The 22,804-nt window shown below is 35.4% G+C and overlaps 1 protein-coding gene across 7 annotated transcripts in view; it reads right to left on the bottom strand.

Moving 5' to 3' along the window:
* Window positions 1–22,804, bottom strand: part of UBN2 (ubinuclein 2) — a 76,782-nt gene that overhangs the window by 27,611 nt on the left and 26,367 nt on the right. For 6 of the 7 annotated variants that reach the window (XR_014266815.1, XM_082472859.1, XM_082472861.1 and 3 more), the window contains 8 exons: window positions 18,102–18,239; window positions 17,298–17,401; window positions 14,771–15,260; window positions 8,561–8,631; window positions 4,843–4,972; window positions 2,073–2,191; window positions 1,452–1,565; window positions 727–870 (listed from right to left, as the gene is read on the bottom strand). Coding sequence is in view for 6 of the 7 variants with exons in the window: in XM_082472859.1 (XP_082328985.1) it covers window positions 727–870; window positions 1,452–1,565; window positions 2,073–2,191; window positions 4,843–4,972; window positions 8,561–8,631; window positions 14,771–15,260; window positions 17,298–17,401; window positions 18,102–18,239 (1,310 nt within the window). In the remaining variant the exon portion in view is untranslated. The remainder of the gene's footprint in view (window positions 1–726; window positions 871–1,451; window positions 1,566–2,072; window positions 2,192–4,842; window positions 4,973–8,560; window positions 8,632–14,770; window positions 15,261–17,297; window positions 17,402–18,101; window positions 18,240–22,804) is intronic. The other variant, XM_082472863.1, reaches the window with a different exon arrangement.

The raw sequence follows: 22,804 nt of genomic DNA, 5'->3' as shown, positions 1-22,804 counted from the left end.
AAATTAAAAGGACACAATTATTTTTCTGCAGCAGATAATAACATGATAATCACTTTGTTAATTTAATCATTTAATATTCAATAGGCTACTACTCGCTTTTTTTACCAAGTAAAGACTTATAATGGTACAGTAAATTCAATAACCTATTTTATGGGAAATGTTATATTACCTCTTTATTTAAACCTTTTAACAGATTTCTGTTGATTTAAGATGAATACTTTAGGATGACAGGTTGAGACAGCCAAGTCTATTAATTTTAACATTCTTTACTTAACTCTTTAAACTGGGCTACACTTAGTTTTAGAGATACCACTCTACATTGACTATTTTCAATAGCACTAAGGCTGTGCCTCTTTTTCTACACTCTAAATCTTGTACTCAGTTACTGATCTTCATGATACCCATACAAAGTTCCCCTTCCAAAGTTCAAAACCTTCGTCCCCCCTCCCCTTTTCTCTTATTAGGAAATTCACGTGCAAAAAAGAAAAAGTGGTCGGTAAAAAAAAAAAAAAAAAAATCACCTTTATGTGTATCTCTATGTCCATGTGACTAATTGTTTTGTTTTTTAAGTGAGTGAAGCTTTCAAAGCAGACATCATCTGAGATGACTGTAAATAATGTTAAACACACTAGGTTCTTAGGAAAATGAATGTCATACGTGTGTATATATGTCTTTAATAACAGCAATAAAAAAGTAAAATAAAATCTAGGATGTCATATTTCTTACCTTGCCTGCATCCAGCCCTTAGGCCACAATGGTTTCACCTCTGTCTCCATAAAGGATTTAAGATAATCCTCAGCAGACTGGCTTTTATTTGGCTCTAACTCATAGCATCCCAATTTGATCTCAACAAGGTTACATAACAAAGTTCTAAACAGATTAAAAATATATATTTATATATAAATCTGACTGCAAAATTGTAGAAAATTAAGCTTGAAACAGATTTTTTAAAAGCACACAAATCTGACAGCAATAATAAAGAATATTATCTGAAGAATTCAGAAGATGACATGAAGATAAATAATTTCTAACATATATCATTCAGTGTACTATAGCCAAATTCCCAATATGAGATAATTTCCTTTGATACCTTTAATCCAGGCACCAAAGATTAAAAGGGATAGTCCTACAACTAAACCCTCCACTTGGAGTACAGAAATACTGGTAAGAAAGATGACTGGTTATATAAATATATTTAGTACTTCACCTCTGAAACCAGTATGACTTACTCAATAATAAGATTAGTTTATAAAAAGTACTATATGTAAATAGAAGTGATAGAACTCTGAGGATATTAGAACCAAATTAATCTTCTCTTGATTAATTTTTCCTACACACTAACTTCTGGTTGCTTCTATCTAGTTTTCCATTTACTATCGATTCTTTTTATGAGAAACCTGACTTCTGCATCATCTATTTGGTTAAAAGTGAAGGTTTTGGTTAAATCTTACCTAATGGTGTCATCCCAGTGGAATTTCTTCCTTGGTCCTATGACACGTTTCCCTGGTTTCTCATCATCATCTTCCTCAGATCCATTTTTTTCTCGTTCTTCATCTGTTTGAAACCTAAAAGTGAAAACCATTTTATGAAGCAAAGTTTCAACCCAACACTGCCTATAATATGTTCCTTAGATACTTGTTGAATTGCTTAATTGAATGTTAACTCAAAAGCCAGGGTAAATGAGGAGTCTGCCTTTCCACATAATACTCTGAGTTTGAAGTGCATTATAAAGCGCTCTGGTAAATAAGGTCTTCAGACGCTAATATAAAGGCATGAACACTTATCTTTTGTATCCAACTTCAACCAGTCAAGTAGGTCAACATGTGAAATGTCTGACCAGTGTCAGCTCTAGCTTTGGTCACATCCATACACTAAATCAAAAGACCTTTTGCCTTCCACACCAAAGCAGCTGAGTGATAAGTCACTTGCCATTTAGAAAATATATTCAATTATACCACGTCAGTGGTTTATGTGGATTTCTACTGGGTGATGAAGTCCACTTGAGACCAATCCCTAACAGCTACAAGTATTTCTCAAATGCAAAAGCCAGTCCAAATAGAAGAGGTACGTACTTGGCACACTTAGCTTGATTACGAGCCTGGCAGTCCTCCTGGTATTTAAATAGCTGTTCAGGCATGACATTGCTAACAGCCAGTTTCAGTTTTTGCAGAGGTTCTCTTAAACGATCATCCTGAGGAAAAAAAAACACTGAAAGTTTTTTCAAACATATTTACAAAACTTATTTTGCAAGCAGATCCTCAAAAGATGAAATTTGGGTTTTAGATATTGATCACACATTTCAAACGTTAGCATATTCAAATACGGACATTTCTTCTGAAATGCTGACTTTTCATAATGCACACTGTAAATAAAATTAGGATAACCCTACTTCCCAGACAGCCAAGCAGAGTCCCAGTTTTTGCCTCTTGCCTCAGCATAATTATTAATAGTGCTCAATTACACTCTTAAAAATACTCCAGTAAATTATATGGACACTTTAACTGTAATAAAATGATTAAATAGAGAACAAAATCTACATTGTGCAGACTACTACCAGTTAATCCCCATTAGGATGGGGAACTAGTACCACAAGAAGAGATACTGCTTTGGAGGACTGGAATGCACAATTTGGTTTGGTGACTACCAACAGAATGTTGGCATCCTGTTTTCTTGTTTATTGTTAGTAACTGTGACTTAAGTTGTAAGGAAAAATGCAAGGTCAAGGCCAAAGTGAAAGAGGAAAATGGGAGACTCTTATTCATGTCGGTTCAGGGCAAAAAGAAAAGTAGGTTTGTATCTGACAGCTTTAATCAATCAATTTATTAATTTCATCTTGCAAGTAACAAAATATATATGTAGCTATTTAGAACATACTCTTATTACTGTCATAGGTGCAGAAATATTAGACTTTGCTTTTCTTACTGACACAACTGTGTTTAAAATGTGATTTTTGGTAAGGAGAAGATTTTTAGGAATGCAATTATCATTTTATGGCAGGTATGTTTTACAAATTAAAACATTTTATTCTATTAATAACATTAATTTTATTAATAAAAACAAAATACAGATATTACTAACAAGCATTTTACTTATTTCATGCATACCAATTAATAAGTATTATTGCACATATGACAGTGTCTGCTATAAAATCCCATTTTAAAAAATGGAAGATCCAGTATCATGGTCTCTGGGTGATCTCATCTTAAGAATTACATAGCTGAGACTATCTGCCTGGGAACAATCCAAATATACATCAACAGTACAATGAATAACTGAGATATATTCATACAGCGGAACACTGTACACACAGCAGTAAAAATGGAGTTCCCCTACATGTAAAGACAGATAAATCTGAGATGCATAACGGTGAGTGTAAAAAAGCAAGCTGCATAAGAAAACAGACACTATTACTCCATTTAAATGAAGCTCAAAAACATGGCAAACCAAACAATATAATGTTTAGGGATACAAAGGTACATGATTATACCACATAAAGAAAAGCAAGGGTTAGATAAATGTCTTTCTTCCATAGCCAACATTCCATAGTCAATGTCCAGGCATAGGCACAAAATCTGAGACCTCAAATAAATTTCATTTGTTCATTAACCTGCTTTGAATTGAGAAAGAACTACAGTTTCTCAATTCAAAAGGACTATTTGATTAATAGAAGTATAGCGCCTATAACAAAGAATTCTATGCCTGTCAGATCACAGCCACTGCGGAGATCCAGAGCACCGCACTCAGTCCCCTGTTTGCACCATGCTGTGCTCTGTGACTCCAACCCCCCGACCAGAAAAGTTCAGACTGACTCAAAATAATACAACCAGAGTTTTCACCCCAAGAATATGGATTGGGATGAAAAATCTGCAGTCAATCTCTGTGTGTAGCTCTTCTGTAATATAAAACCTTGGAAATAAAGAAAACTTATCTGCAGATGCACATAAAAGGATAAAACTGAGATAAGGTGAGAGAGGTAAAGAGAAACAGAGTTAATTCAGATTATCAGTTCCCATTCCTTCCTGGTTGCATTCTTACCCTTAATTCCAGGAAATACCTTTATTCATAGAAAAGAAGTGTTCTTTTTTTTATCTTAAACTGCATCCAAGTTATTTTTTTCTATAATTTGCAAGTTGTAAATATTTTTAAAATACATAGTCAAACAAATCATTAAACGAAGAGTAATCAGGACAGTGAAGGTACTGAAGCCCATTTTAAATGAAGTAAAGAAGGGGACATAATTTGTGAATAAACGCAAAAGGAGAATTAGGACCAATGGGATGGAAAGCACTTGGATTTGGCTCAACATATGCAAAAACTTCCTGATACTGTAATGAAATAAGTTTCTGATCACTGGAAGCATGCAAACTTGCACAATTACTTAGAGGCATTGTAGTCAAGAAGAATCTAGCAAAACATGGATGCTTACACTAGATAATCTTTAAGCAATCTTAAGTTTACGTGCAACCCTGTGATTCTTTCCATTGGTCTTCATGTCAGTGTGAGCGTATCTGTATAGGTCCATTTCAGGAATAAGAAAATTGAATTATACGTATGTCAGATTATTTGTTGAGGGCAAAGTTGTGTCAGTTGTGGAACTGAGGTTAATTTACCTAGTCCAAGAAGCATTAGAAAACATTATGTCTCATCTAAACCTCTCAATTGATGAAAAGCAATTTTTTCCCGGGGGACCCAACATGCTATGGTTACTAAAGAACATCCTATGGTTACTAAATATGTACAATACAACTATAAAGCAATTAGTATGCAAAAGTAGCAAACAGAAATCAGTCTCCTTTCAGGTTATAAAACCCCAGATGCAGGTATTATTGTTCCTCCTCTTACCTGGACATTGAGATGTAACTTCTTTAGACGTTTTACCAGTGTTTCTTTATTGCATGGCACAAAAGCTTCAAGGTGGGAGTAGACACCGCTACGAATGACAGGGCCTAGTTCCTGCAGCTGTAACTCAATGCTGACCAAAAACAACAACAAATAAGTAGTACAGAATTTCTTTTAGGTAGTAACAAACAAGCAAGGAGGCAGAGGCAGTGATTCTTTTCTCCTTTTACCTTTCCATGATTTCCTAGACAGTATTTTTCAAGGAAAAAAAAAAACCCCATAAATCGTAATGCTATAAAAAATTTCAATGAATCTAGTTTAAGAGTAGAATTTACAATCCCAAACAAGATGGCAAATAATTTTTTTTGCTTTCTTCTTTTTTTTTTTATTGAGGTATACTTGATTTACAATACTGTGTTAGTTTCACATATACAGGAAAGTGATTCAGTTATATATATATAAATACTTTTTCAGATTCTTTTCCCTTATAGGTTATTATGAGAGATTTAATATAGTCCCCTGTGCTATACAGTAGGTCCTTGTTGTTTATCTATTTTATATATAGTAGTGTGTATCCTAAACTCCTGGGAATTCCCTGGTGGTCCAGTGGTTAGGACTCCACGCTTCCACTGCAGGCGGCATGGGTTCGATCCTTGGTCGGGGAACTAAGATCCCGCAAGCTGCACGATGCAGCCAAAAAAACCCCCAAAAAACCTAAACTCCTAATTTATTCCCCACCCCGCCCAAATAATTTTTTGATGACAGGGGCAAAGTCTACATTTTTGGGTAAAGCACAGGAACTCCATTATTAACCAAAAGCTCACTTCCTCAAAGAGACATCATACTTCCCCTCACCACCCTGCAACTGCTATACTAGAGTCACAGTTTCAATGAATTCTTAGAGTATTTTTTCCTTAAAGGTGTTGGAAAAAATTACAGATTCAGAAGAGGTAAAGCCCTCCTGGCTACACACACAGACTGTTTTATCCTTCTTTGTTTTCCTTATTGTGCCTCCACTGAACTAGATATTTAATAGTTTGTTCAATTTATTCCAGTTCTCCAGTTCCTGCTAAAAGGGTATTTAACCAAACAGTTACTTCAAAAAAAAAAAGGAAGAGTTTGTAATAGCCACCATATTCTCAGCAGGACAAGCCTACTGACAAACAATTGAGGTTTCTTCCAGATGGAAGACAGTATATCTGGCAGTTGCTACTGTAGAAAGATGAGAACAGATGTTAATTTGAAGGTCAAGACCAAACTGCGGCCCTTGGCAACAAACTATGTCCAAATCATCATGTTTTACTATAGAAGAAGGTGCAAACAGACGTAAATATTTTCACAAATATAAGGTGCATCCAAAGATTCAATTAACAGCTTTTGGGGAAGGAAAGAAACCCGCCAGATCAAATGTATCCAACACTTAAAATATACACTGCAATTTCAGAAACAATGAAATGTGGAAAACTATACTCCTTAGAATTGACAGTTGAAAATTCTTGGTATTAGAGAAGCCAAATACAACAAAAGAATAAATAAAAAGAAGTTTAAGCCCTATTAGAGCCAGAGGGTCAAATCAGAGGTTCATATGGAAGGCAATCACTATGGTCATGAGTTCTGTGTACAAACACTTGGTTAAATATTGTGGTTAGATCTTTATTAAAAGTCGAGACTCTGGGTAGGAGGCATTCTAGGCTTGCCCCATTATAAAAGCTTAGTTAAAGCTGAAAATAAAATAGAAACTCCAAGTAGTAAGAGATTCCAAGTAAGAAGAGACTGGCTCAATGACCTACTTATAAAAATTAGTAGTTTCCAAACAGGGGTTAACTCAGAAACAGGAAGTGCTGACTCCCTGCTCCTAAGCCCATAATATTAGGTAAAAATTAGAGAAATGTATTAACCATAGAGGTTACTGACTGTATTGGTCTATCCCAAATATATACAAATTCATATCTGAGAGCAGTTTAAGTACACATCCCTCACACATATACTTTAATATTTTTTTTCCCACTAAGAATTCTAATGTTGTAGTATATGGGGACAATAAAATATACCTGAATAAATTCATGGGAATTACTACCCCAAATAATCATGTCTCATATGCCCTTAGAAAATCAACTCAGTCCAGAAAAATAAGGATGTCTATTCAGGAAAGTGGAAAAAGAAGACAAGGGGGCATAAGAAAGTCACTAAAAGGGAAAAAATTCAACTCTGAACACTAGGGCTTGTAGAATTAGAGGCACACTCTCAGTGAAATAAAAAGCAGATGGGCTCCAAGAAAACTAGAAGATTCGTTTTAAGACAGACATGGCAGGAATTAACAGAGATGCTTCTTTGAGATGTTATATCCCAAGGATGATTTTTTGATTCTCTCAGGAGAGAAAGAGTTGTCCCCTTACAGAAGAGTAAAATAAAAAAGGACTGTCTCAGTCACAGGAAAAAGACCTGATCTAGAAAACTTAGGGCTCTTAGGTGAAAAAAAAAAAAGGAGCTAGTCAGATCCCAGATTTTGGAATCTGGGGCAGCTCTGATGAGTAATGGTTACACTGTTTACTGAATCTAAGGTTTAAAAGGGAGCTAGGTAAAAGGAGGTGGAACAGACAGGAAGCACCTGCAGGCAGACAGAATCAGTCTGCAAACCCCTGGCTAAAATAAAGAATAGGAACAAGAAACTCCTCTGTCTCCACGCCACTGGCATACTAGGTTATGTGTTTTATGAGTCCGTGGGGGCCAAAATGATTTTTTAAGTACTTCAGGAGAATGAGAGAGTGCATTAATTAAAATAGTTATCAAAACCAATAAGCTAATCCATCCTTTATATCTCACGAGAAACTATCTCCATTATATATTTAAAAGACAGGAATCGTAGTATTGGAAACACTGCCTTGTTTCTTTGTATACGATGCTACTGAACCACCAAAAGTAGGCATACGTTATTTTCATCACAGAGGAATTTGCTGCTTTTCCCAGGACCACTTCCTTTTTGCCCATTTCTGCGTGTAGCCAATTATATACTCAATTTCTGGAACCATGGTCAAAATTTATAAGCCAACAGGTTTATAAGTACAGCTTATTTGACCACAGTCTTAGAACGTGCAACTTCATTAATGTTAAACTCTAGCTAAGGGTGAAAATTATCACTAATTTAAATACAATTTATATCATAAACCAGCTTTCACCCTTTCCTTTCCAATTTAACATCTGTCTTCTCCACACTGCCTCCGTCCTACCCCACAAAAATGATTCTTCATTAAACCACACTTTCCATTTGGCTATAAATGTCTGTATGAATTATAATAAACCTCACTGGATACTAATGGAATTATTTTCCCCACGTCTGAATCAAAGTAGAAGGAAAGTACACCAAATTTAATACAAACAATCAGAACTGTCCCAGAAAGATATTTTCACATAACGTGACAAAGAATGCATTTAAATCTACGATAATATTCAACCCATACAGCAGTCACTTGCTCTGGCAGTTATAACATTGGAAGATTTGATTATCGTAAGGGGTCCTGGAGAACCAATGTATGTAGAAGCATCGTTTTGCTAAGAAACAAATGTTAATCACACATGCTGTGAGGCCAAAAGGGAAGAGCTAATGCATGAGACTAGCCAACCACTCAGCATCTGTACCTCAAAGGCCTACTATATTTTTTAATGACTTCATAAGGTTTAAATAATTTTCAAGGTTTCTTAATCAAAGAAGAAAATTACTTACTCCAGAAGAATATTATTCATATCCTGTGTAAAGAATTTTTTCCTTCCTTCTTCGTCAAAAAGTTTGGCAGCCTAGAGAAACACAAGATTGTCAATATAACTCTCAATAAACACATTACACATTATATGCTTCCATATCTATTTACTTAGAATAAGCTCCTTGAGGGTGGGGCTATGATTAACTACACTTTGTATCCCAGCTTATTACCTGGCATGAGCAGGCAATTAAACAGTGCTGAAACAAAATTTAGCATACATAACATTCTTTCCTGTTATGTCTGTATTTCATTTTTCGGAATTTTCCTAAATTTAAAAAGTTACACAGGGGCTTCCCTGATGGCGCAGTGGTTGAGAATCCGCCTGCCAATGCAGGGGACATGGGTTTGAGCCCTGGTCCGGGAAGATCCCTGGTCCGTGGAGCAACTAAGCCCGTGTGCCACAACTACCGAGCCTGCGCTCTAGAGCCCATGAGCCACAACTACTGAGCCCATGTGCCACAACTACTGAAGCCCACGTGCCTAGAGCCCATGCTCCGCAAAAGAGAAGTCACCGCAGCCGGTTTGCAGGGCAGAAGTTGAGACACAGATGTAGAGAACGGACATATGGACACCAAGGGGGGAAAACTGCGGTGGGGTGGGGATGGTGGTGTGCTGAATTGGGCGATTGGGATTGACATGTATACACTGATGTGTATGAGGTTGATGACTAATAAGAACCTGCAGTATAAAAAAACAAACAAACAAAACAACTAATACTAAACTTTCATTGGGTTATTTGTATGGAAATATGTTAATATAAATGTTTCAGACATTACATGAAATTTCTAAAAATCTTATATGTTCTGGTATAATGTTATAAGTCATAATCCTAGTTATTACTTTAAAATGTATATCTCAGAAATAACTAATTTTCTTGTCAACTGCATTATCATGAACTTTCATCAAATCTTTAACTGTGGTCATTTTTAAGTCTTTTGTCATTTACAGACAGTTCTGGGTGTACTCTGATGCTTTTGCAAATATGTTCCTATAAAAGGGTTTCATCTTTAAGAAATTCATGGAAAAGACTCTGACAAGTACAGGTTTCTGGTAACTGACTGTACTGCTGAACTGAATGAATAAGCATTTTCAGAACTCTAATGAAAAACTGATGAACTCATAAAAGTGCTAACAAAAGATCAAGATGAAAAAAAAAATTAATTACATGGGACTGAGTGAACTGATGAGGACGACTATAATTTTTGTGACTTTCTGTCTGAATTAAAAAAAAAAAAATCCCACAAGGACTCAGAGGTAAAGAATATACAAATCAATTTTCACTGCAAAGTAAAGGAGCTGTTACAGTGGAGGATTACTGGACTGAATGTCAATATTATGACATAGTATGAGTGTGTTTCATGTTTGGTAATTGCAATCATTGTTGCTTTTGTTGTGGTCATCCATGTACAATGCTTGGTGTCAGTCTATTTATCTCTTGTAAAAATAAAATACAGTGTGTGTGTATGTGTGTGTGTGTGTGTGTGTGAAAAAAAAAAAAAGAAAAGAAAAGGAAGTTAGTGGGCTGCCAGAGATTGTCATTAAGAAGACAGTCACTTTCCTGTATTAAATGGTATGATTAGAAAGTGAAAAAAAACAAAAAACAAAAAACCAAGGACAGTCTGAGAAACTGTCTCAGCCAAGAGGGGCCTGAGGAGACAGGATGACTGAATGTAATGTGGTGTGCTGGATGGGATCCTAGAACAAAAGAAGGACATTAGGGAAAAAGTAAGAAAATCTGAATAAGTGTGGACTTTAGTTAATAAGAATCTATCAATACCGGTTCATTAATTGTAACAAATATACCATATTAATGTGCAATGTTAATAATAAGGCAAACTGAGACTGGGGTTAAAAAAAAAAAAAAGAGTCTGTTGTTAAATACTGGCTAACAAGAAATAAAGAAAAATTTGCTTTTCAAAAAAAAAAATAAAAAGAGAAGTCACCGCAGTAAGAAACCTGCGCACTGCAACGAAGAGTAGCCCCCGCTTGCAGCAACTAGAGAAAGCCCGCATGCAGCAATGAAGACCCAACGCAGCCAAAAATAAATAAACTAAATAAACTTATTTTTTTTAAAAAGTTACACATATAAGACTTTTTAGTGCTATGGGTGTCTTGTGTATTTTGAGTATCTGTAAGGTTTATCAATTCTTGCTGTGATCTCCAAGATAACAGAAAGCAGATGTCTCATTTTCTACAAGACAATACTGTCCAACAATGTGTCTGATAGTCTATATATTATACTCATTACCATGTTTAATCTTCACAACAGCCAGTGACATTGGTATTATAGCTCCCATTTTACAAACAAGGAACCTAAATCTTACAGAAGTCACATGATATACCCCCAGATCACACTGCTAGTAAGTGGTGAATCCCAGACTCAGACCAGAAGCTTTCTGACTTCAGCCGTACAACACTGTCGCCCTGTACAGAGATACTCAGCTGACTGCGGCCAGTCTGGGTTCTACCTAATTACTGACAATGAAAAAATTAGCCACAGTCATTATCAAGCGATAAGCAACAACTAATTCAATGAGGATAAGAATATTTTCATCACTGTGTTCGTCACCTTAACCAGTTTACCAGAAACAAAGAGTATGCAAACCAAGACACCGTACCATAAGCAAAATTTACTGGGGAAATCACAAAAGGTAGTTTATTTTGAGATGCCCAAGATGTAAAACATCGAGAGGCCTGATCCAATAATCTGAGCAAGCCACATGCTGACTCTGTCAGTCGGCAGATTGATAATTTTACACTGTTTGACAACATCACATTCTGTAAATAGAAGAGGACAATTTCTGAGATGTGCCTCAGTGCTTCTTAGAAAGGATGAAGACTGGGTATGTGTAGGGAGAAGAAATATAGGAAGAAAGCCAGAATGGAAACTAAACTTCAAGAAAGAGAATCAAAAGAAGTCAAGAGGCTGAATAGTGGAAGATATGTTACAAAGTGAGAAAAGAGCAACAAGAAGAAAGTCCTTATCAGACAGATACGAGCATTTTACGCAACAATGAATTCTCATCTCCTGAAGAAAAAAAATACCATCTCCTATTTCAAAGAAAAAAATACAGAGAATTCACAGATACTAAAAGTGAAATGAATCTTCTTATTGATAATTTCCTACTAAGAGGTTAGGAAGTAGCTGTTCTAATCCTAGCATGGCTACTACAGAAAGAGTTTTTAGTATATGAGATATAACAGCACCTTACAAGATTGAAACACACTCATTACTAATCAGTTCTGTTTATTAAGTGAAAATAAATGGCATACAACACAGTGGACGGAGGGCAAGTTATAAAGCATGATGGTCCTGCCTTTAAATCCTGACTTTGCATCAAGCCTCACCCATTTAAAAATTATGTGGCCTTGGGAAATTCCTTTAACCTTTCTGAACCTTAGTTTCCACATCTATTAAATGGAAGAATACTACCTACCTCACAGAATTGTTGGAGGATTAGACTACACAGTATATACAGTATTCTAAGCCCAGTCAGGGCACTGTCTCCTGAACAATAAATGATGTCTTGTGAAGTTGTGGGTCCCAGGAGCACTGCACTCAATACAAGGTATAGGTTTTTGCTAAATAAATAATAGCTGTTATTATTAATTATATATTGAAAAACCTGGATTACATCCCTAGCACTTTTTATTTAAAACATAAAAGAAACTAAAGATTTTAGGGGCAACATGGGACAGCAAAAAGCATGTACTATTGAGTCAGGTGAACCCCTGTGTTTAAATTCGGGCTCCACCAGTTACTAGTTGTGTGGACTGACCAAGCTATTTAACCTACCTCCACTTAAGTTTGTTAACCATAAAAAGGAAATAATACCTACACTTCATACATAAAGTGGTTAAGAATAGTAAATAAAAAACCTATTTGATTAATAAAATGATTGTATACTTTTCAAAAAATAAGCTCAGAAAATAACAAAAGAATGAAAAACAAAGGAGGGGGAGGGAACAATAAAACAGAATATAAAAGAAAATGACAGAATAAAGATGAATTATATCATTATCATTATAACAGCAGTAGGTAAGATAAAATTTTAAAGAGAAAATCTTAAAAAATACTCAGATGAGGTCGATAAACAAATTTCCATTTACATGCTGTCTATAAGAGAAAGAGCTAAAATAAGTCAAAAAATAAAAGAATTCAAAAAAAAAAAGGGCTAAAATGAAGGTAAATGATGGGAAAAGCTATACCATGCAAAAATAAAGAAAAAGGAGTCTACAGTAAAATCAGACAAAACTGAATTCGAGGTGAAAAGCATTAATAGCACAGAAAGGGTCACCTTCAAATGATAAATATGACAACAGTGATCTAGCCATCAAGAATTTTATGGGCCAACAAACAATAAAGCATAGAAATAAACAAAGCAGAGGACTTCCCTGGTGGCGCAGTGGTTAAGAATCCACCTGCCAATGCAGGGGACACGGGTTCAAGCCCTGGTCTGGGAAGATCCCTCATGTCACGGAGCAACTAAGCCCGTGCACCACAACTACTGAAACCTGCGTGCCACAACTACTGAAGCCCACGTGCCTAGAGCCCATGCTCCGCAACAAAGAGAAGCCATTGCAATGAGAAGCCCACACACTGCAATAAAGAGTAGACCCCGCTCGCCGCAACTAGAGAAAGCCTGCACGCAGCAACGAAGACCCAATGCAGCCAAAAAAAATTAAATAAATAAAATAAAAATAGCTCATGAGTAAAATAAAAGATACTTAGAAGTAAATGACAGTGAAAATCTTACCAAAAAAAGTAAAAAGAAAAGAAACAAAGCAAAAACTATGGTAAAAACAAGTTATAACCTAAGAAACACTGGCAATGAGATACTTGAGCACAACTCTCTAAGTCCTGAACTAATAAATAAAGTACCTTAAAATAAGTAAAAATGTAAGAGAATTTAATAAGCCACAACCTCAGAAGAAATGCTAAAGAACAAAAACAGAAAAAAGAATAGAACTGATAAACAGAATCCATGAGTCAGTTGTTGGAAAAATTAGATAAATCTCTCGCTTCCCTAATCAGATATTTAAAATTCAGAAAGAGTTAAGAGAAATAAATACAACATAGAGAATAAATTTAAAATCTGATTTAAATGGTTACTATAACCTTAGAAGAAAGAAACAAGTTGTAGAATAGTCCATACATTATACTTCGACTAACAATTATTTTTAATAACAACATATTTGCAAATGCATGGATTAAAATCCAGAAAAATAAGTAGTTTAATAGTGGTTATCCCTGCTGGGGGTGGGGAATGTCTGATTATGGGGTATCTTTCCCTAAGTATAAAATACAATTTAGGGAGTTCCCTGGTGGTCCAGTGGTTAAGAATCTGCCTTCCAATGCAGGGGATAAGGGTTCGATCCCTGGTCAGGGAACCAAGATCCCACATGCCTCGGGGCCACTAAGCCCGCACCGCAACTAGAGAAGCCCGAGAGCCATAATGAAGACCCAGTGCAGCCAAAAAAAAAAAAAATTTATATTGAGCGTATGGCTTCTGTAATCAGGAAAAAAAAAAAAAAAAAGAGGACTAAAACATGGCATGGGTTCAAACAAACATGCTAAAGTAATAAAAAAAGGGCATTTTAAGCAAGGTTTGAAACATTTTAAGTCAAAATTATATTTCCCTGAGATTAAAGGGAGAAGTGTACTGACATACCTGGATTTGCAGCTAGTTAAATAAAGATTACGTACCCAAGTCAATCGGGAGAGGAATCTACTGTGAAATGCTACAATCTCAACTCTTAAAAGTTTGTCTAGTGAGAACACAATGTTTGCTTACTAAAGCTGTTGATTAGCTGGTAAAATCGATTGTAGAATAACTAGTTGTTAACATAGTTGGGACCAAGTTCAAGTACACTTCTGCATTGTTACTATTTGTTCCTACCTTTCTTCTATTTTCTTTACATGACTACGTATGTATTTATGAAACCTATGCAGAAAAATATTTATAAAGTGAGATAATAAAACAACCAACTGTTATCCATGTTGTAACTATATTTAAAAGAAAAAGGCTATGCATAGAGCCAATGCTTAAAAGGAAGTATAGAAAATAAAGTTACTTATAAGTAGTTAGGATTATAGGTTATTATTTTTGCCTGAAAGTAATTATTGTTATGTTTGTGCAGCAAACACAACACAAGAAAATGATCACACTTACTACGCGGAGGTCTTCGATACGTTTTTCAAGAAGGACAGGCAGACCCTCTGGGAGTGTAGGTACCACCTTGGGCATAACTTGAGAAGCATAGGTTGGCTGGGTGGTGTTTCCATTCTCTCCTCCTGACTCAGAGAGGGGGCTACCATTAGAAGCAGCATCCAGTAATCTGTCAAAGTCGAAATCATCTAGCATCTCTAGGGCATTTTCAGCTTCCTGAAATAGTTCATGTTCATTTGTGCTAACAAAAATGGGGAGGTCCGGATCAGCACTATTCAGATTTAAGTCCGAGACATCATTTCCCAATGCCACAGCAGCAGAGGGGGTTTTATTCAGAGAGGAGGTTGAGAAGTTCACTGGGACTTTAGGGTTAGACTCCTTCCTTAATGCATCCTTCTCTTTTTGAAATTTTCTTATCATGGCAGCTAGAGAAAGAGAATCTTTATAACGTTTCTTCTTTTTTTCAGATTTGTGTGAATTTAGAGCCACAACTCTGTGAAGAAAAAAGTGATCAGTTAGGCTATGTATGATTTTAAAGGTTAAAACCCCAAGTAAATAAGCAGGCACAGAATTAAAATAATCATTTGATAGGTAAGGAAGCAAATTTGTTACTAAATTACATTTTTACAATGGCATCTTCATCATCATCTGGATTGTCACTTATGAAAGGCAGATAGGTGAATGGCCATTAGAGTGAAGAAAATGAAAGCAATAATGTCAACAGAAATAAACAAAACTGAATAGAGCTCTGGTTTATTAGGTATACGAAGTTAGGGAATTCCCTGGCGGTCCATTGGTTAGGACTCCTTACTTTCACTGCCAAGGATGCAGGTTCAATCCCTGGTCGTGCATCTAAGATCCCGCAAGCCCCTCGGCGTGGCCAAAATAAAAAAAATAAAAGAAAATGAAAGTATACGAAGTTAAACTTACTACTCTTTTTGGAATGTTCATTCTTTAGCACATCTATAAAGTAGGCACCTAAAGAATTAACGAAGTAAAGAAATGCACTTTTGCTGAAAACAGAGTTGATTACAACCAGAGAAACCTACATAGTACACCTTCAAACTGGTACCCCAGGTGGTTTGTGCTACAAACTGCCGAAGAAATGCAAAATGTCTGTGTCAATCTGTGAGCCTTCATTCATCACCATGTCTTCTATCCAGACCCTATTTTATCTGCTACTACCTTCTGATCATTTTTCACTCTCCATTCTAGGAACAGCCTTCTGAGGCTTTCGGATAGATCCGTGTAATTTTCAATGACAACTTTCTCCCTATAGGGACTAAGAGGAAAGGGTGGTCTCAGTTTAGCTATCACCTTCTCTAAAAAATCTTTTCTAAATTTTATGTTTTATATGCTTCCACGTGCACTACAGAACCTACAAGATTATTAGTGCCTTACAGGTAGGCCAGTGTTTCATTTACTGTTATATATCCAAAACCCAGACAGTGTCTGGTACACAGTAAGCACTTAGTAAATATTTGCTGAATGAAATCAGTTACAAATTTGAGAAAATGATAAATTCAATAAAAGGCATTACTTACAGTTTTTGTTCATAAAAAGTTTACTTGTAAATAATGATCATTTAAAACAACCAGTAGTAATTTTTTTTTCTTAATTTCTTAATGACTCAGGGATCACTATAATCTCATGTTTAGGAGGGGATAAATACCTCCCTACATCAACTCTGGGGATACTGACAGCCCCAAGTTCAGATGTACCTTCTCTGCTAAGGAGGGAAGGAAAATCCAGCCTCTCACAAGTTTTTGTCCCTTGATTCTACAAAAAAAAGCCATAGAGAAGTAGAGACAAATGGTAGCTTTATGACTGCAAGGTACAAACATTTATTCTTTAAAAAAAAGTCTTTTTTTTTCTTTTCTTTTTCTTTCTTTCTTTTTTTTTTCGTGGTTGTGCCTTGCGGCTTGCGGTATCTTGGTTCCCCACCAGGGATCAGGAATTTCACCCAGACCCCGGCAGTGAACGTGTTGAGTCCTAACCACTGGACCGCCAGGGAATTCCCTCTTATGACTTAATAAGGCTTTTGAGAAATTCTACTTGGTTTTTTAGAGGCCATATCATTATCTAAAGTCACAAGCGTTAAGAATAGCTAAATAAAATCAATGACTTTTAAAAAATATTAAAACGACCATAAATCGCTTATACAAAGACTACCGCCAATTGTCAATCCCCAGGCATCTAAGCTCAGTTTTAGTACAAAAAAATTAAAATAACATGTTCAATGTTTGTACCATCTTTTCAAACTGGTTCTTGTTGATAAAATGTTGTAATGAGCAAAATACTTAACAAATTTATAAATGTGATCTAAAACACCTTAATCTCTAAGATGACTTCTACTTATTAATAAATACAATATTATTAAAATATAAGTTAATAGGTCACTGACATTTATAAATACTGTATTAAATTAGACCCAGCTCAGCTGAACTAATTAATGCTAAATATATCTTTCTAAAAGGAGAGTCTGTCATGCTACAACACTAGTTCCCTCATTATGTCTAATTTCACATACCCCAGTTGTTTCGGTACTTTTTTCCTTGGCTTCTTCTCCTTTTCCCCTTCCTCTTTCCGCTTCCGCTTCTTCATCTCAATATCATCTTCTTTCATTTTGGGAATCTACAAAACGATTAAATGCATAACTTACCTAAGTATTACTGCTTTACTCTCTGATGTTATCAATCCAGCACCAGGGCAAGTGGTTTTTCTCAAATTTCACAGTGCATTAGAATTGCTTGTTAAAAATGCAGATTCCCTGGGTCCATGAGAACTCCCACCCCTGGTTTTGGTTCAGTTAAAGGTTTGGTAGAGCCTTTTAATCTGCATTTTTAACAAACATTTTGGTGATTCTGGTACAAATATGTCTTTGGCTCACACTTCAAGGAACGCTTATCTAAGGACATTCTATTCATTTCCCAAATACAATATATATATATTCTATAAAATTTGCTTTACATCTTAGGAAGAGTAACAGCTATTAACAGTCATTTCCATATCAAGTCTTAACGTATCCTAGAACCTCAACCTTATCCAGAAACAGATTATCAGACTAGATATGGAGAGAGAAATTTTAAAAGAAAGTATTAGAATTATATTAGGATTATAATAGAATTATAATAGAATTTTATGATATAAAAATAAATTTCCCCGTATCTATATAATTTTACTTTTAAGCATGTAATTAACTATAAATTCATTAAACAATGGTTAGCATTTTACTTTTCCTTATATTCACAGCTGTAAAGTACAAGTAAAAATCAAAAAATATATCCTTTTAATTGAATGCTCTCATTACTGTTGCAATGTTGGATAAACTCACTTTGGGTGGCTTGTGCTTTTGGTTGTCTGTAATATCTTCTTCTTCAGTATCTGAAGCTTGGCGAAACTGGAGAGTGCCAGTGTTGATATAAAAGCCTCCATATTTTGTTGTTAGAGAAGCAGGAACTAATTCGTCATACTAGATTTAAAAAAAAGGCTTCAGATATATCTTATTATCTTTAATTCTATAAATATGTCAAAGAAATTCAATCACCATGTCAGAATCTTCCTTAAACCTTAACTGCAAAACTAACTGCAATGAGGATGTTTGTGAATAAATAAAGAGAGAGTTACTATCTGGAACAGAAATGAGCTCTGATCATTCAATATTTAAGAAATGAACTTCTGGAATACTGAAGCAGATTCTAAATATATCATCTGCTGAGAAAAATTTAAGGATCACTGATATTCTTAATGACAAATGATTCTGATGAGAAACTGAAACAAGTTAAAACAAATGACTGAATGTCCAGGCAACAAATGAACTTCATTTCTTACCATATTGGTATATAATTTTATTCATAAAGAGATTATAAAAAATAAAAGGTTATTTCTTCGGCCTTAGCTCTAAGCTTTTAAGTAGGGAATATTTTTTAAACATATAAAAGAAAAATAGCATATATATATGTTTTAAAGGGAAGTAGAAAAAGAACTGCCCTGTTCGGTAAGCATACACCAAGGGCCCATAATGAGCCAGGCACTTTGCTTCGAAAAAGAGACTCAAATTGTCTAAATCAGTCTGAATGTCCTCTAAGCCTGGATTTTAAGGTTTATCATTATCTCACCTGATGAAGATGAAGAAAAGCAATCATTAAATGGAAGGCCAGTCTTAACTAAACGAAGATGTTGATGGCAGAAGAGAAAAAAAGGAACTACTTATCTAACAAAAGCAAGATACCTGCTACCTGGGTTCCCCAGAACTCTACTTAAGGGTTTTCTTCATATTACATAATTAGTCTTTAAGAAAGTCATATTTGTAAGGAAAATTCTTTGCCATAGGCAAAAAATATACAGAACATGTTAGTTACTCTAAAAATATTAAGGCTAAGTACAAAAGTTGTGATTTTAACCTGTATCATTTTAAATTACGTGGAAAATGGAAAAAGAAAGAATGTACATTTAATCATATTGAATCAAAAAGGAATGAAGTTAGAAAAAGAAAAAGAAAAAAGGAATGAACTGCTTTCTTGTTGCTCCACTTGACGGGCTACTACTGAACAAAGACCTACAGGCAAGACCTTCAGAAAGGGCCCCGTACTATCTGCGAGTAAATGAGCGATGTGAGGAGTAAAGGATTAAAAGTGAAAAGGCTCTGTAGTCATTATTTTGAAAATGTGTAATTTTGATAAGATAAATACACCTGTACTTTCTGCTTACATATACTTGTATACTGCTTTATAATTTTCAATGCTTCTTCATATAAATTATTTCACTTGATGGCCTCCTGATACCCTTTTGAGGCAAGGAAAGTAAATATTCCCATTTTATAAGTGAAAACCAAATTCAGAGAGGTTAAGAACCTTGCCAGAGTACTTTTATTAGTTTATGGCAGAGTCACTGACTGCTTCCCAGCCCATCCACTGAACCAAGCAGCATCTCATGTGGAAAACACACTCAACACCAGGTTCCCAGGCAATGTGGATGTGTTCAATGTCTGTCTTCTTCTGCAGTATTCTGCTGAGCTTTCCCTATCAGGACACTTTTCAGGAGAACAAACTCTTTATGCATATTTGATTTAGCCTTTGTTTTTTGTTTTTTTTTTTTTCAAATTTAACTGGGTGGACTGTAGTTTTATTTGCTAAATCTGGCAACCACACTAAAGTGACACAACCAGTAAGTGACAGAGCAAGGATTAATACACAGCCTCCACTGCACTGTGAATTATAAATGTGCCAAGCATTTTTTTGGTAAGGTACAGGAAATATTCTGGTTTTTTTTGTTTGTTTGCTTTTATTGAGGTAATATTGGTTTATAACCTTACATAAGTTTCACATGTAAATTATATTTCTACCTCTGTATCATTTAGCCTTTTAAGTACAATGTATTAAGAGGCAATGGATCACTGAACTTGAGAATCAGATTTACTAGATCCTTTGCCAACAACTAGCTATTGTGACCCAGAGTAAATCACTTAACATCAATACTTCAGGGCTGTAAAACAGGAAAAATATTACTTACTTCACAAAGTTCTAGTGAAATTTAAAAGAGATAACCTAAATAAAAGCATTACTCATGTCTGGTATTATTATTATTTCTAATAACAAAAACATTTTCTTTTGGTCTTTTAAAAATTTGGCAGCATAAGTGTTAGACTAAAAATAATCTTCAAAAGCATTTATTTTCAGATATTATAGTAGTGAGTAGTATACAATTCTGAAAGTTAATTAGAACCAGATTATTATCACTCTCTATCAAATAATATATGAACAGTGAAAGCCTACTGGTGGGAATTCCCTGGAGGTCCAGTGGTTAGGACTCTGCGCTTTCACTGCTGAGGGCCCAGGTTCAATCCCTGGTCGGGGAACTAAGATCCCACAAGGCGCGTGGCACAGCCAAAAAAAAAAAAAAAAAAAAGGCCAACTGGCAATACAATCATTTAAAAAAACAGAGAATCATTTGGTTGGCTCATAAGTGTTTTATGTCTGAATTATTGAATTATAATGAGAACCAAATAATCTATTAAGGACAATGATACAAAATTATTTTGCAAGTCAATAAACAACCTGTGCTTTAGTTCAATTTCCTCGTATAAAACAGGGACCTAACTTGTCCTATAAATGTCAGTAATTGTATAACTTATACAACTTATACCTATAAAATTTATCCTTATTTATTAGAGCAGTGGCTTTCAAATTTTCTTCACCACAACCCAAGTGGAAAATATACTACACATCAAAAGCCAGTGCATGGTACAAACACACAAACATAATAAAAATCACATAATGTACCAGTGGTTTACTGTTAACAGCTCCTATTCTATTCTATTTTATTCTCTTTAAAAATGCTGGCCACAGTCTCTAAACTGATACACAGGTCCAATTATGGGTTATAAAAATCTGTTTGAAAAACACTTTATTCAAATATTTGGAATGCTACAAAGGAAAATATTAAAAATGCTATTTATGAAAGGCTACATACTATATGATTCCAACTATATGACATTCTGGAAAAGGCAAAACTATGGAGACAATAAAAAGATTAGTGGCTGCAGGTGTTAGGGAGGGATGAATAGGCAGAGCACGTATTTTTTTAGGGCTGTGAAACTATCCTGTGTGACAGTATAATGGTGGGTACATGTCATTACACATTTGTTAAAACCCATAGAATGTACAACACCAAGAGTAAATCCTAAGGTAAACTATGGACTTTGGGTGATGATGCGTCAATGTAGGTTCTTCGACTGTAACTAGTATACCACTCTGGTGGGGGAACGCTGGTAATGGAAGCTGTGTTGTGAGGCCAGGGAGTATATGGGAAATTTCTGCACCTTTCATTCAATTTTGCTGTGAACCTAAAACTGCTCTAAAAAAATTAAGTTTACTAATTTTTAAAAAATATTTATTTATTTATTTATTTGACTGTGCAGGGTCTTAGTTGCGGCATGTGGGATCTTTTCTTTTTTTAGTTTGGCATGCGGGATCCCTAGTTCCCTGACCAGGGATTGAATACAGGCACCCTGCATTGGGAGCCCAGAGTCTTAACCACTGGATCACCAGGAAGTCCCAAGTTTATTAATTTTTTAAAAATTCTATTTATGTAAGCCTGAGTACATGGAATGTCCATTTATATATGGCTGAGTTCCCTCTTGGGTTACTTAGAATTCAAAAATCTACTTCACATATAATGTTAACACCAGTACCAATGCTTTATACTTGCATTATGCTTTTCAGCATGTCATTATCTTGACTCTCAGAGTACAAATTCTGCTGGGCAAGCCAGTCATAACAGAGAAAACTGGGTGACGCTAAAATAAAAGACTTGCTCCTGGTCCACAGTGAATTAGAAACCAAGTGAGGTCTAGAATCTAGGACTTTTGACTTGAATGCCAAATCAAGGTCAAGACTGTTGAAAACATTCCATGCCCTAACCTACAAAAAGGCTGACAACATTTTTGGTAACAGGAAATCCTCTCTACTCCAAAGGCACTGTCAACATTTTATTTCTACAGACTAGGCCTGTTAACCAGTTTATCTCAGGACACCAAAATAACACAGGGGTATGACAGGGTATCCCATACGCCTCGTGCTGGAAGTCCTGCCTGTCACTCTCCTACCCCTGTATGCCTTGTCATCATCTATACAACCAAGCACTGCAGTAACAGGAAAAAGAGGCACTAATTTGTGGGTAGTATAACAGCGACCTTAGTGTCACTTTCTGTATATCCTAAGTAATCACTGAACACTGCAGAGGATATAATCCAGGGATTATACACTGAGAAGAATGTAAGAACATGTACCTTACCGACCCACCTAACAAGACACGCCTTTATTTATTTGCTGTGTGATCAATGGACTGCTGTAGTCCTGAAATGCTCTCCTGAATTCCTCTTCCTTTTATAAGAGAAAGAGGATTCCAGTGCAAAAGCTGTAGGGCTTGATCAAAACAGACAGTGATAAGGCCTGGCATTCAATTATCGCCACTGTAGTAAGGTTTGGCAGCAACAAAAATATTAAGTACATTTTAAAGACACCTGCCAGATTAACT

This window comes from Balaenoptera physalus (genome assembly GCF_965194825.1).
Source record: "Balaenoptera physalus genome assembly, chromosome: 8".
In the NCBI taxonomy this organism is placed as follows: Eukaryota; Metazoa; Chordata; class Mammalia; order Artiodactyla; family Balaenopteridae; genus Balaenoptera; species Balaenoptera physalus.
This window is presented reverse-complemented; position numbering and strand designations above follow the sequence as displayed.